The sequence below is a fragment of the Hypanus sabinus genome, chromosome 13 (assembly GCF_030144855.1).
Source record: "Hypanus sabinus isolate sHypSab1 chromosome 13, sHypSab1.hap1, whole genome shotgun sequence".
Lineage (NCBI taxonomy): Eukaryota > Metazoa > Chordata > Chondrichthyes > Myliobatiformes > Dasyatidae > Hypanus > Hypanus sabinus.
This window is the reverse complement of record NC_082718.1, coordinates 28,271,636-28,285,136: the sequence shown is the minus strand read 5'-3', so window position 1 is coordinate 28,285,136 and position 13,501 is coordinate 28,271,636. Positions and strand designations below refer to the sequence as shown.

The 13,501-nt window shown below is 44.0% G+C and overlaps 1 protein-coding gene across 1 annotated transcript in view; it reads left to right on the top strand.

The window, feature by feature from the left end:
• Positions 1 to 13,501, top strand: part of pcloa (piccolo presynaptic cytomatrix protein a) — a 389,623-nt gene that overhangs the window by 214,688 nt on the left and 161,434 nt on the right. Inside the window, exon 14 of the mRNA XM_059988484.1 lies at positions 3,033 to 3,100. Coding sequence (XP_059844467.1) covers positions 3,033 to 3,100 — 68 coding nt within the window. The remainder of the gene's footprint in view (positions 1 to 3,032; positions 3,101 to 13,501) is intronic.

Genomic DNA, 13,501 nt, shown 5'->3' with positions numbered 1-13,501 from the left:
TGTCTCAGTCCTGCTCACCGACCCTGGAACATCAAGAAGACAAATGTTGTTCATTTTATCTGTTGAAGGAGTTTTCTGCCGTCATCCATGTAAATTCCCCTCAGGCCGGTGTCAGGCAGGCACTGGAGGAGTTGAGCACCGTGAAGAGTGGTCACAAAACAGTGCACCCAGACACTTTCTCCATCATCACAGGATATTTCAACCAGGCCAGCATAAAGAAGTCTTTGAGTCACCAAAACATCACCTGTGGACCCAGAGGCTGACCACTGTAATACCACCATCGAGAACACTCACCATGCCATCCCACAGTCACAACTTAGAAAGTCCAATCAATTGGCTGTACTTCTACTCCTGAAGTAAAAGCAGAGACTAAAGACAGCATACCAGTGGTGAGCACCAAGAAGTTATGGCCAAGGGAGATGGAGCAGCACTTACAGGACTGCTTTGAATCGGTGGACTGGACAATATTCAGGGACTCATTTTTGAATCTCACTGAACACACCACGCATGGCTTTGACCATGTCAAGATCTGGATGGATGAGTGTGTGCCTTTGAGAACATACCAGACGTACCCAAACCAAAAGCCAGAGATGAATCAGAAAATTCGTAGTCTGCTGAGGGATAGATCTGTAGCATTTAAGACTGGTGATCCAGTACTATAAAAAAAAGTCCAGGTATAACCTGTGGAAGGCTAGTTTAAGAGCTAAAAGCAATTCTGATTGGTTGGAGATGGAATTAGATACGTCAGCTCTGGCAGGGTTTACAGGCCATTATTTCCTACAAAGCAAAACCTAACACCGTGAATGGGTGTGATGCTTCATTCCCAGATGAGCTCAACACCTTTTATACACACTGTGAAAAGGAGAAGAAATCTACACCTGGCAAATCCTTATAGCATCTGGTGACCCTGTGATCTCTGTCTCAAGGTAAAAGTAAGGACATCTTTCAAGTGGGTGAACCTGAATCAGGCCTGGATGGTGCACCTGGCTGGGCTCTAAAAACCCATGCCAAGCAACTGATGACAGTCTTCAAGAACATCTTCAATCTCTCACCACTGCTGTCAGAGGTTCCCACCTGCTTTACAGAGGGTAGCAATCATACCTGTGCCCAAGAAGAACAATGTGAGCTACCTCAATGACTATCACCCAGTGGCACTCACATCTACTGTGACAAAGTGCTTTGAGATGTTGGTCACGGCCAGAATCAACTCCTGTCTAAATAACGAGCTGAATGGACTGCAATTTGCCTATCACCACAACAGGTTTTAAAGTGGATAAAAATTCACTGATACCCCACTTGGCCTTGGATCAATAGCAATACCTATGTCAGGCTGCTGTTATTGATTACAACTCAGCGTTCACATAGTCATACTCTCAGTTCTAACCAACAAGCTCCAAACACTGGGGCTGTGCAAATGGATCCTTGACTTCCTGATGCACCATCAATAACTCACACTGAGACGTAAGGCGAGATATCGGCTTTTATTGACTGGAAGAAGGAACCAGGAGTGAGTGTCCATCATACCATGTCCTGGAGACTGAGGCCGAGCGTCAGGCCTCAGATTGCCTTTATACAGGGGCCTGTGGGAGGAGCCACAGGAGCATTCAGCAGGGGGCGTGTCCAGACAGGCACATAGTTCACCACACTTCCTCACTGGGAGATCAGAAATAACATCTCCTCTTCGCTGACCATCAACACTGTCACACTTCAAGGATGTGTGCTTAACCCACTGCCCGACTCTCTCTACACCCACAATGGCACAGCTCAAACGCCATCTATAAATTTGCCAATAACTAACTACTGTTGGCAGAATTTCAGGTGATGATGAGAAGACGTACAGGAGGGAGATAGATCATCTGCATGAACAACAATAGCCTTGCACTGAGCGTCATTAACACAAAGTAATCAATTGTGGACTTCTGGGATGGGAAGCTAAGGGGACACACACCAGTCCTCATTGAGGGATCATCACTGGAAAGGTGAACAGTTTCAAGTTCCACATCGCTGAAGATCTACCCTGAGTCCAACATATCGATGCAATTATAAAGACAGAATGGATCGTGGCGATATTTCATTAGGAGTTTGAGGAGACTTGGTATGTCACCAAAGACTCTCGCAAACTTCTACAGCTATACCATGGATAGCATTCTCACAGATAGCAGTCTGATAAGAGGGCACCACCATACGGGACTGGAAAAAGCTTCAGCAAGTTGAAAACTCAGCCAGCTCTATCATGGGCACTGGCCTCCCCAGCATCCAGGATACCTTCAAAAGGCGATGCCTCGAAAAGGCGGCATTAAGGAACCCCATCACCCGGGACATGCCCTCTTCTCATTGCTCCCATCAAGGAGGAAGTACAGGAGCTTGAAGACACACACTTAACATTTTAGGAACAGCTTCTTCCCCTCCACCGTCAGGTTTCTGAATGGATAATGAATGAACCCATGAATACAGACTCACTATTTTTTTATCTCTCTTTTTGCACTACTTACTGAATTTAATTTATTTATAGGTTGCATATATATATATTTCTTATTGTAATTTACAGTTTTTAATATTATGCATTGTACTGTCTCAGCAAATCAACAAACTTTATGACAAATGCCAGTGAAATTAAGTCTGATTCTGATCTGTTGTTAAACCTGATGAGGGAATATACATTCTTATCTTGATCTGCTGCTGAATAGCTTTTCAATTAATTAGAATTATATTCTAGGGCATTTTATTTGTGGTTCAAACATCCAAGTAAGAAAGATTTCATTTTAAGCATTTAATCTACTTCTGATGAAGGGTCCCAGCCTGAAATGTCGGCCGTTCGCTCTTTTCCATTGATGCTGCCTGGCCTGCTGAATTCCTCCAGCGTTTTGTGTGTGTTGCTCATCTATTTCTGTTTTAACTCTATTGCTTGACCGTGACATCTTGTTCTTCCATTCAGCACTGATCATGAAATTATTTATAATTAATCAGTAAAATGTTTATTTAAAGTGATCTAATCAGTTTATATGATAATAAGACATAATGTTTTCCTCTAGGGACCTCAATATGCTCTCCGATTCAGAGAAGTTCCAACATCTGGACTTGAAGGACCGAACAAAGGCAGGTAGGACAAATGTGAACATCAGTCCAACTGCACATGGGCAGATTCCAGAGAACAGGGAGGAGACCTGTAATAATCCCAATCAGAAGGGATCAAGTTTATAAAAAAAAACACATGGGAAAGAGGCAAACTAATTGCGGGATTTGATGTCCTGAACCCAAGGGATTTAAAGAGTCTGGTTGAGTGGAGATCGCGGGCCATTGGTTGAACTTTCTCAAAACTCGCTAAGTTCTGGGAGGGCACAAAAACAACCAAAGTGGCTCTTTGTCCAGAAGGCAGCAATCTATATGATGGTTAGTATAATGTCTATAGAAACACAAAATGGACGCATCTGTCCCTCTGGTTTCCCTCTCCCACTGATCCCATCTGTTCATCCCCACCTCCTTTATTTGGTTTCATGCTTCCCCATCCTTTCCGATCAGATTCCAGGATCTTTGGCCCTTTCCCATTCTCTTCCAGCTATCACCACACCCCAGCCTCTGTTGTTATTTCCACGCTCCCCTTCCCCATGTCGCCTATCACCTGCCAGCTCTTGCTCCATCCCTTTACACCAGCTATCTTTCCTCTCTTTCCAGTCCTCAACCCAAAACACTAGTTCCACATTTCCCTCCAGGGATGCTACCGGACCCTCTAAATTCCTCCAGCATTTTGTGAGCTGCTCCTGTTTGGCAACATGCGAGTCAATAAACAAAGATGAAACAACTAAGCATTTAGAATTCATTTTGATTAAACCTAGTCAACATAGTTTTAGGAAAGGCAAATATGCTTAGCTTTATACTAATGATTGTGAGGCTAAGCACAGCTCCAATGCGATATTTAAGTTTGCTGACAGCACCACTGCTGTTGGCCAGATCGAAGGTGGTGATGACTCAGTGTAGAGCATGGCGATTGAAAATCTGGCTGATGCCACAACAGCCTCTCACTCAATGTCAGCAAGACCAGGGAGATGATTATTGATCTCAGAAGGAGGAAACCAGAGGTCCATGAGCCAGTCCTAAGCAGGGGATTAGAGGTGGAGAGGGTCGGCAACTTTGACTTCCTCAGTGTTATCATTTCAGACGATCTATCCTGGGCCCAGTAATGTACAACTATGAAGAAAGCATGGTCTCTGCTTCCTCAGAAGTTTACAAAGATTCAGCATGATATCTAAAACTGTGACAAACTTCTATAGATGTGTGGTGGAGAGTATATTGACTGGTTGCATCATAGCCTGCTATAGAAACACAATGCCCTTGAACATAAAATCCTACAAAGTAGTGGATATGACCCAGTCCATCACGAGTAAATCCCTCCCCAGCATTGAGCACATCTACATGGAGCACGGTCACAGGAATGCAATCAAGGACCCCACCTCCCAGGCTATGCTCGCTTCTCACTGCTGTCATCAGGAAGAAGGTACAGGAGCCTCAGGACTCACACTACTATGTTCAGGGACGGTTATTATCCCTCAACCATCAGGTTCTTACACCAGAGTGGATAACTTCACTTAGCCCATCACTGAAGTTTTCCTACGACCTATGGACTCACTTTCAAGGATTCTACATCACATGTTCTCGATAGTTATTGTTTATTTATCTATTATTACTTTTTCTCTTTTGTATTTGCACAGTTTGTTGTCCTGTGCACATTGGTTGTTTGTCCGCCCTGTTGGACACGGTCTTTCTATGATACTGTTCTGTTTCTTGGATTTACTGAGTATGCCGCAATAAAGTGAATCTCAGGGTTGTATATGGTGACATACATGTTCTTTGTTAATAAACTTACCCTGAACTTTGAAACTGGTTTGACAAATATGCTTGAACTTTTGGGGATTTAATGGGAAGATTTGACAGAGGGGAGCCTGTAGGTGGAGTATTTAGATTTCCACAACACATTTGACAGGGTGCCAAATGGTACATCAGTTTGAAGAAGTGTGTTAGAATGGATTTGAGCCTGGCCGTCACCTAGAAAACAAAGGGTTCGATATGTGGGCAGCCTAGGGATCTATTCCTGACCCTCACTTGTTTATTGGTCACATTAATGACTTGGAGGAGGAAGTATATAACCATTTATAACCATATAACAATCACAGCATGGAAACAGGCCATCTTGGCCCTCCTAGTCCGTGCCGAACCCTTAATCTCACCTAGTCCCACCTACCCGCACTCAGCCCATAACCCTCCACTCCTTTCCTGTCCATATACCTATCCAATTTTACCTTAAATGACACAACTGAACTGGCCTCTACTACTTCTACAGGAAGCTCATTCCACACAGCTATCACTCTTTGAGTAAAGAAATACCCCCTCATGTTTCCCTTAAACTTCTGCCCCCTAACTCTCAAATCATGTCCTCTAGTTTGAATCTCCCCTACTCTCAATGGAGACAGCCTGTTCACGTCAACTCTATCTATCCCTCTCAAAATTTTAAATACCTCGATCAAGTCCCCCCTCAACCTTCTACGCTCCAATGAATAGAGACCTAACTTGTTCAACCTTTCACTGTAACTTAATTGCTGAAACCCAGGTAACATCCTAGTAAATCGTCTCTGCACTCTCTCTAATTTATTGATATCTTTCCTATAATTCGGTGACCAGAACTGCACACAATATTCCAAATTTGGCCTTACCAATGCCTTGTACAACTTTAGCATTACATCCCAACTTCTGTACTCAATGCTTTGATTTATAAAGGCCAGCGTTCCAAAAGCCCTCCTCACTACACTATCTACATGAGACTCCACTTTCAGGGAACTATGCACAGTTATTCCTAGATCTCTCTGTTCCTCTGCATTCCTCAATGCCCTACCATTTACTCTGTATGTTCTATTTGGATTATTCCTGCCAAAATGTAGAACCTCACACTTCTCAGCATTAAACTCCATCTGCCAATGTTCAGCCCATTCTTCTAACCGGCATAAATCTCCCTGCAAGCTTTGAAAATCCACCTCATTATCCACAACACCTCCTACCTTAGTATCATCGGCATACTTACTAATCCAATTTACCACCCCATCATCCAGATCATTTATGTATATTACAAACAACATTGGGCCCAAAACAGATCCCTGAGGCACCCCGCTAGTCACCGGCCTCCATCCCGAAAAACAATTATCCACCACTACTCTCTGGCATCTCCCATCTAGCCACTGTTGAATCCATTTTATTACTCCAGCATTAATACCTAACGACTGAACCTTCTTAACCAACCTTCCATGTGGAACTTTGTCAAAGGCTTTGCTGAAGTCCATATAGACTACATCCACTGCCTTACCCTCGTCAACATTCCTCGTAACTTCTTCAAAAAATTCAATAAGGTTTGTCAAACATGACCTTCCACGCACAAATCCATGCTGGCTACTTCTAATCAGATCCCGTCTATCCAGATAATTATAAATACTATCTCTAAGAATACTTTCCATTAATTTACCCACCACTGATGTCAAACTGACAGGTCTATAATTGCTAGGCTTCCTTCTAGAACCCTTTTTAAACAATGGAACCACATGAGCAATACGCCAATCCTCCGGCACAATCCCCGTTTCTAATGACATATTAAAGATCTCCGTCAGAGCTCCTGCTATTTCTACACAAACTTCCCTCAAGGTCCTGGGGAATATCCTGTCAGGACCCGGAGATTTATCCACTTTTAAATTTCTTAAAAGCGCCAGTACCTCCACCTCTTTAATTGTCATAGGTTCCATAACTTCCTTACTTGTTTCCCACACCTTAGACAATTCAATATCCTTCTCCTTAGTGAATACCGAAGAGAAGAAATCATTCAAAATCTCTCCCATCTCCTTCGGTTCCACACATAGCTGACCATTCTGATTCTCTAAGGGGCCAATTTTATCCCTCACTATCCTCTTGCTTTTAATATAACTGTAGAAACCCTTTGGATTTACTTTCACCTTATTTGCCAAACCAACCTCGTATCTTCTTTTAGCTTTTCTAATCTCTTTCTTAAGATTCCTTTTATATTCTTTATATTCCTCGAGCAATTCCTTTACTCCATGCTGCCTATATCTATTGTAGACATCCCTCTTTTTCTGAACCAAATTTCTAATATCCCTTGAAAACCATGGTGCTCTCAAACCTTTAACCTTTCCTTTCACCCTAACAGGAACATAAAGATTCTGTACCGTCATAATTTCACCCTTAAATGACCTCCATTTCTCTATTACATCCTTCCCATAAAACAACTTGACCCAATCCACTCTCTCTAAATCCCTTCGCATCCCCTCAAAGTTAGCCTTTCTCCAATCAAAAATCTCAACTCTAGGTCCAGTCCTGTCCTTCTCCATAATTATATTGAAGCTAATGCTATTGTGATCACTGGACCCGAAGTGCTCCCCAACACATACATCTGTCAGCTGACCTATCACATTCCCTAACAGGAGATCCAACACTGCCCCATCTCTAGTCGGTACTTCTATGTATTGTTGCAAAAAACTATCCTGCACACATTTCACAAACTCTAAACCATCCAGCCCTTTTACAGAATGAGCTTCCCAGTCTACGTGTGGAAAATTAAAATCTCCCACAATCACCACCTTGTGTTTACTACAAATATCTGCTATCTCCTTACACATTTGCACTTCCAACTCACGTGCCCCTTTAGGTGGCCTATAATACACTCCTATTAGTGTTACTGCACCTTTCCCATTCTTCAATTCCACCCAAATGGCCTCCCTAGAGGAGCTCTCTAATCTATCCTTCCAAAGCACCGCCATAAGATTTTCTCGGACAAGCAATGCAACACCTCCTCCTCTGGCCCCTCCTACTCTATCACACCTGAAGCAACTAAATCCAGGAATATTTAGTTGCCAAACACACCCTTCCTGCAACCATGTTTCACTAATAGGTACAACATCATAATTCCAGGTATCAATCCACGCTTTAAGCTCATCCACCTTTCTTACAATGCTCCTAGCATTAAAATAGATACATTTAAGATACTCTCCATCTCCTCCTCTCTTTCCATCCCTAACAATGCATTCAAATTTATTATCCTTTTCTTTCTTCTCCCCTACATCTTCGGGCTGAGCGCATCCCTTCTCCATCACCTGCCTTTCCTCCCTCACACACTGTCTATTTACTTGCTCCACTGGTGAACTAACCTCCTCTCCCATAGTCTCCTCAAATAGTCTCCCGCCCCCCCATCTTACTAGTTTAAAGTCCGCCCTGTAGCCCTAGCAAACCTCCCCGCTAGGATATTGGTCCCCCCACGATTCAAGTGTAACCCGTCCTTCTTGAACAGGTCACTCCTGCCCCAGAAGAGGTCCCAATGATCCAGAAACTTGAATCCCTGCCCCCTGCTCCAATCCCACAGCCACGCATTCATTCTCCACCTAATTCTATTCCTACTCTCACTGTCGCGTGGCACAGGCAGTAATCCCGAGATTACTACCTTTGCAGTCCTTCTTCTTAACTGCCTTCCTAACTCACTATACTCTCGTTTCAGGACCTCTTCCCCTTTCCTTCCTATGTCATTGGTACCTACATGTACCACGACCTGTGGCTCCTCACCCTCCCACTTCAGGATATCTTGGACGCGATCAGAAATGTCCCAAACCCTGGCACCAGGGAGGCAAATTACCATCCGGGACTCCCAGTCACCTCCACAGAAACGCCTGTCTGAGCCCCTGACTATTGAGTCCCCTATTACTATGGACCTCTTTCTTCTCACCCTACCCTTCTGAGCTACAGGGGCGTCCTCTGTGCCGGAGGCTTGGCCACTGTCACTCCCACCAGGTAGGCTGTCCCCCCCAACAGTACTCAAACATGAGTACTTATTGTCAAGGGGTACAGCCACTGGGGTACTCTCTAGTACCTGCCTCTTCCCCTTCCTGACTGTAACCCACCTATCTGCCTCCCGTGGTCCCGGAGTGACCACCTGCCTGTAACTCCTCTCTATCACCTCCTCATTCTCCCTGACCAGGCGAAGGTCATCGAGCTGCAGCTCCAGTTCCCTAACGGTCCCTCAGGAGCTGCAGTTTGGCGCACCTGGCGCAGATGTGGACGTCCGGGAGGCTCGGAGACTCCAGGATCTCCCACATCCGACACCGAGAACAACAAGCTGCCCTCACACTCATACCTCCCAAATAACTGAAAATACAAGAACTAAAAGATAAGCCTACTGTGCCCTCTTCCGCCTAAGCCCTCTGAGCCCAAGCCCTACACTCTGCGCCCAGCTCACTCCGCTGCCCGCAAATGAAGCTGCCCGCTTCTTAAGGTGGCGTTCTTTATATATCTTCCCTCCTTCCCGGGCCTCCTTCACGCGCCTGCGCAGTCCTGCCTCTCAGAACTCCGATCTGAGAAGCAATTGGACAATTTGAAAATGGCCGCCGCCGCACTTCCTCTCAAGCCTCGCTGTCCTCTTCCAAAAGAGAACTACCTCACTCAGTATCTCCTTTATATATCTTCCCTCCTTCCCGGGCCTCCTTCACGCGCCTGCGCAGTCCCGCCTCTCAGAACTCCGATCTGAGAAGCAATTGGACAATTTGAAAATGGCCGCCGCCGCACTGTCCTCTCTCAAGCCTCGCTGTCCTCTTCCAAAAGAGAACTACCTCACTCAGTATCTCCTTTATATATCTTCCCTCCTTCCCGTAACATGAACAGTAACAGTAACATGAAGACTTGCCAGGATTGACAATGATAAGGAAATAGAGAGCACCAACCAGGAACGTAGCAGGCTAATTGCTGGATGAGAGTGTTGTGGTGCTAGGCATTTTGAATTTGTGTTCCTTGGATGAGACTGGAGCTAGAGGTCATGGGTTAAGGGTGAAAGGTGAAATGTTTAAGGGGAACATGAGGAAGATCTTCTTCACTCAGAGGGTGGAGAGAGGGTGGAACGGACTGCCAGCAGAAGTGATGAATGCAGGTTCATTTAAGAGAAATTTGAATAAGTACATGGATGGGAGGGTAGTGAGGGCTATGCTCCAGGTGCAGGCTGATGGGACCAGGCAGAATAATAGTTTATTACAGACTAGATGGGCCAAAGGGCCTGTTTCAGTGCTCTATGACTTTATGCACTCCTTGATGATCTGGTAGCAAAAAAGCCTAGAGAAAAGTGTGCTAAGTGGGAGAATTTTACATAAAAATGAGAAGTAATTAAGTCAATCTAAAACCAAAGATCTTAAATCTGAATGAAACAACTACGGCATGAGCCCATCAAACATGTAAGTTCCATATACCCACTATCCTCTGCGTGAAAAACGTTGCCCTTTGGATACCTTTCAAAACTTTACCCTTTTACATTAAAGTTATGCTGTCCAGTTTTAGACTCATCCATCCATGGAAAAGATGATGACCACCCACCTCATCTACGCCCCTCATGATTTCATAAAAGTCTGTCAGATCATCCCTCAGCTCGTCGGCTCTAATGAAAGAAGAAAGCCCTAGACCATTCAGCCACTCCTTGTAACTCAAGTCCCCTAGTCTTGCTAACATTCTTGTGAATTTTTATGCCCCCTTTTCAGCTTAATGATATCCTCCTATTCAGCCACTCCTTACAACCCATGTGTTGATGGGTCATGTGAACAACCAGCAAGCCACATTGGGCTTCGATGTGTTAAAAAACAGGAAGACCAACATTGTGGGGCCATGGTTGGCTGAGGGCAACTACAATTTGATTGAGGCCTATCCACAATTTGCATGCTGAATCCCCTGTAACAAAGCCAACTGAAAGTGAGTTAAGAAACATAGTGAATGATGCCACAACTGTCTGTCTCACTGCTGTATACCATAAACCATGGCCAGCAGAGGGCAAACAGGTGTTGGTGCCAAACTCTGTGCCTCTGGTTGGAAAGCATATTGGACCAAGGAAGTACAGTGCTGCTCTGAGGGATCGTGAAAGTTATTGGGTTTAAGCAGGAAGGGAATTTAGGAAGCTTCAACGAAGTTGCAAGCATTCTGCTTTTGTCTGTGTAAAGAACTAGGATCTACTTTGCTTGCATTAAGGTTATTGTATGAACTTCAAGTGAGAGACAAAAAGCTGCTTGTAAAAGTGATGCCAAGACCAAAGCCCAGCTGAATGAATGGAAGGTCAAAAAGAAAGTCAACAGAGGATTTGTCAGATGATGTTGTGGTTGAGGAAACCAAGAGGAGAGATGAGATCGTAAAGGGAGATTTAGGGAGAACGAAGAGAAAACTCCATTGAGCTAAATGTACCTTTCCAAGATTAAGATGCACAAACTAGAAGAAGTAAAAGGGAGGAGAAGAAAGCTGCCCAAAGCTGTCAGAACCACTTCTTCCAGTCTCAGGATTAACTCACACATCCACCACGGACGAGGTCCAGAACCCAAGAATGCTTCACAACCACAAGTCTCACTTGCCAAGCAGAGCGATCCCTCTTGTCAGGAAAGACATTATCCAACAGAGTAAAAAATCCCCCACAGCAAATAAATCTTTAGGCCTGAACAGGGTAATTTAACACTTAGTATGCTGTGGATATCTGTATATAATTGAGATGCATTCTCTACTGAGTTGGAGTTTATAGCAAGCATTGAGGAGTGTTGTGTATTTAATACATAAGTCATATTTGACTATAGTTTGATTAAGAATTCTTGTTCATTTAAATAATTCATTACAATTTATATGTATTAATACATGAATTGCATATGCCGTCATTCTGTCACGTGATACGTGCAGGCCTTATTTAAAGTAAACACAAAGTTAGACTCACATTTCAGACACCCGTGTCTCCCTTTGAGTTATTGTAACGTTTTGAACTTATAAAACATAACAGGTGTGAGCAGTGCAAGTTCTCCTGAAGTCCATATCCATCTCCTTTGTCTTGTTGACATTGAGGAAGAGATTATTTGCCGGGCACCTGCATTGCTATTGCTTATTTTAACTTGTTCGACCTCAATGCACTGTGTAATGATCTGATCATTACAGTATGTATGAACTGTATGAAAGACAAGCTATTCACTGTATCTCACTACAGTTAACAATAATAAACCACTTCCAATTGCAATTCCAACAATAGATCTCTAAACCTAGCCAAATGTGTTGTGTTGTACTTTGGGAGAGCAAATATACACTGTCAATGGCAAGATCCTTAACAGTGTTGATGTGCTGGGGTATCTTTTAAGTTAAAGTCCATAGCTCCCTAAAAGTGTTTGCATATGTTACAAGCCGTAAAGAAGGAGTGCAGCATATTAGCAACCCACACAAAATGCCGGAGGAACTCAGCAGGCCAGGCAGCATCGATGGAAAAAAGTTCAGCTGACGTTTCGGGCCAAAACCCTTTGGCATATCTGCCTTTATTTGTCAAGACAATGAGTTCAAGAAAGCTATGTTGCAGCTTTATAAGAACCTGTTTAGGTCACATCTGGAGTTTTGCATTTGGTCTGGCTGCCACGCTACAGGAAGAATGTCGAGGCTTTGGAGATGGTGCAAAAGACATTTACCAGGTTGCTCCCTGAATTAGAGGGCGCATGCAATAAGGAGCGATTGGATAAACTTGGATTGTTTTCTCTGGAGTGGCGGAGACTGAGGGGAGATATGATAGAGGTTTATAAGATTTTGAGAGACATAGATAGAGTAGACAGTTGGCATCTTTTTCCAAGGTTGAAATGTCTACAATCAGAGAGCTTGCATTTAAGGTAAGATAAGTTCAAAAGTATTCCTCTGCCAAATTAATCTTCCCCATGGCTGAAGAAAAAGGATTTTGTGTGTGTAAGCTCTGCCTTCATGCAGAAAGAGAATAATGAGATCCAAGGGTCTCATGCATCAGCGTGCAGGCCTCTGAATAATTCCTGTTTTACACATCTTTCAGGATCAGAACGATTTCCGAAGGATCCTCTTAGCAAGAAAATAATTTGCTGAGAGATCAGTTATTTTGCTACATCATCAGGTTAAAAGAAATCTTGACTATAGAATTATTTGCTTGGTAATAGACAGAGTTAAACAGAGTCATAGCATCAGTGTAATACAAACACAGAAATATGCCCTTCAGCCCAACGTATCTATGCCAACCATTATGCCTCTCCCTCCCTCTCCCCCTCCCCCTCCCCTGCCCTGCTCTCCCCTCCCCCTCTCCCCTGCCCCTTCCCCTTCCTTGTCCCTCTCCCTCTCCCCCTCCCCCTCCTCTTCTCTCTCTCTCTCTCTCTCTCTCTCTCTCTCTCTCTCTCTCTCTCTCTCTCTCTCTCTCTCTCTCTCTCTCACACACACACATTCAAGAGTTGTGAGAAAATGTTGTAGCTCAATAAAACACTGGGTAGACGACACTTGGAATACAGCACTTTTTTCAGTTCTGGTTGCCACATTATAGGAAGAATGTAGAAACTTTAGGGAGGATGAAGATTTTCCAGGATGCGCCTTGAACTAGAGGGCAAGTCTTATGTGCATAGGTTGAGCAAGCTAAGGCTTTTCTCTTGGAGTGAAGGAGGAAGAGAGTTGACTTGATAAAGGTCAATGA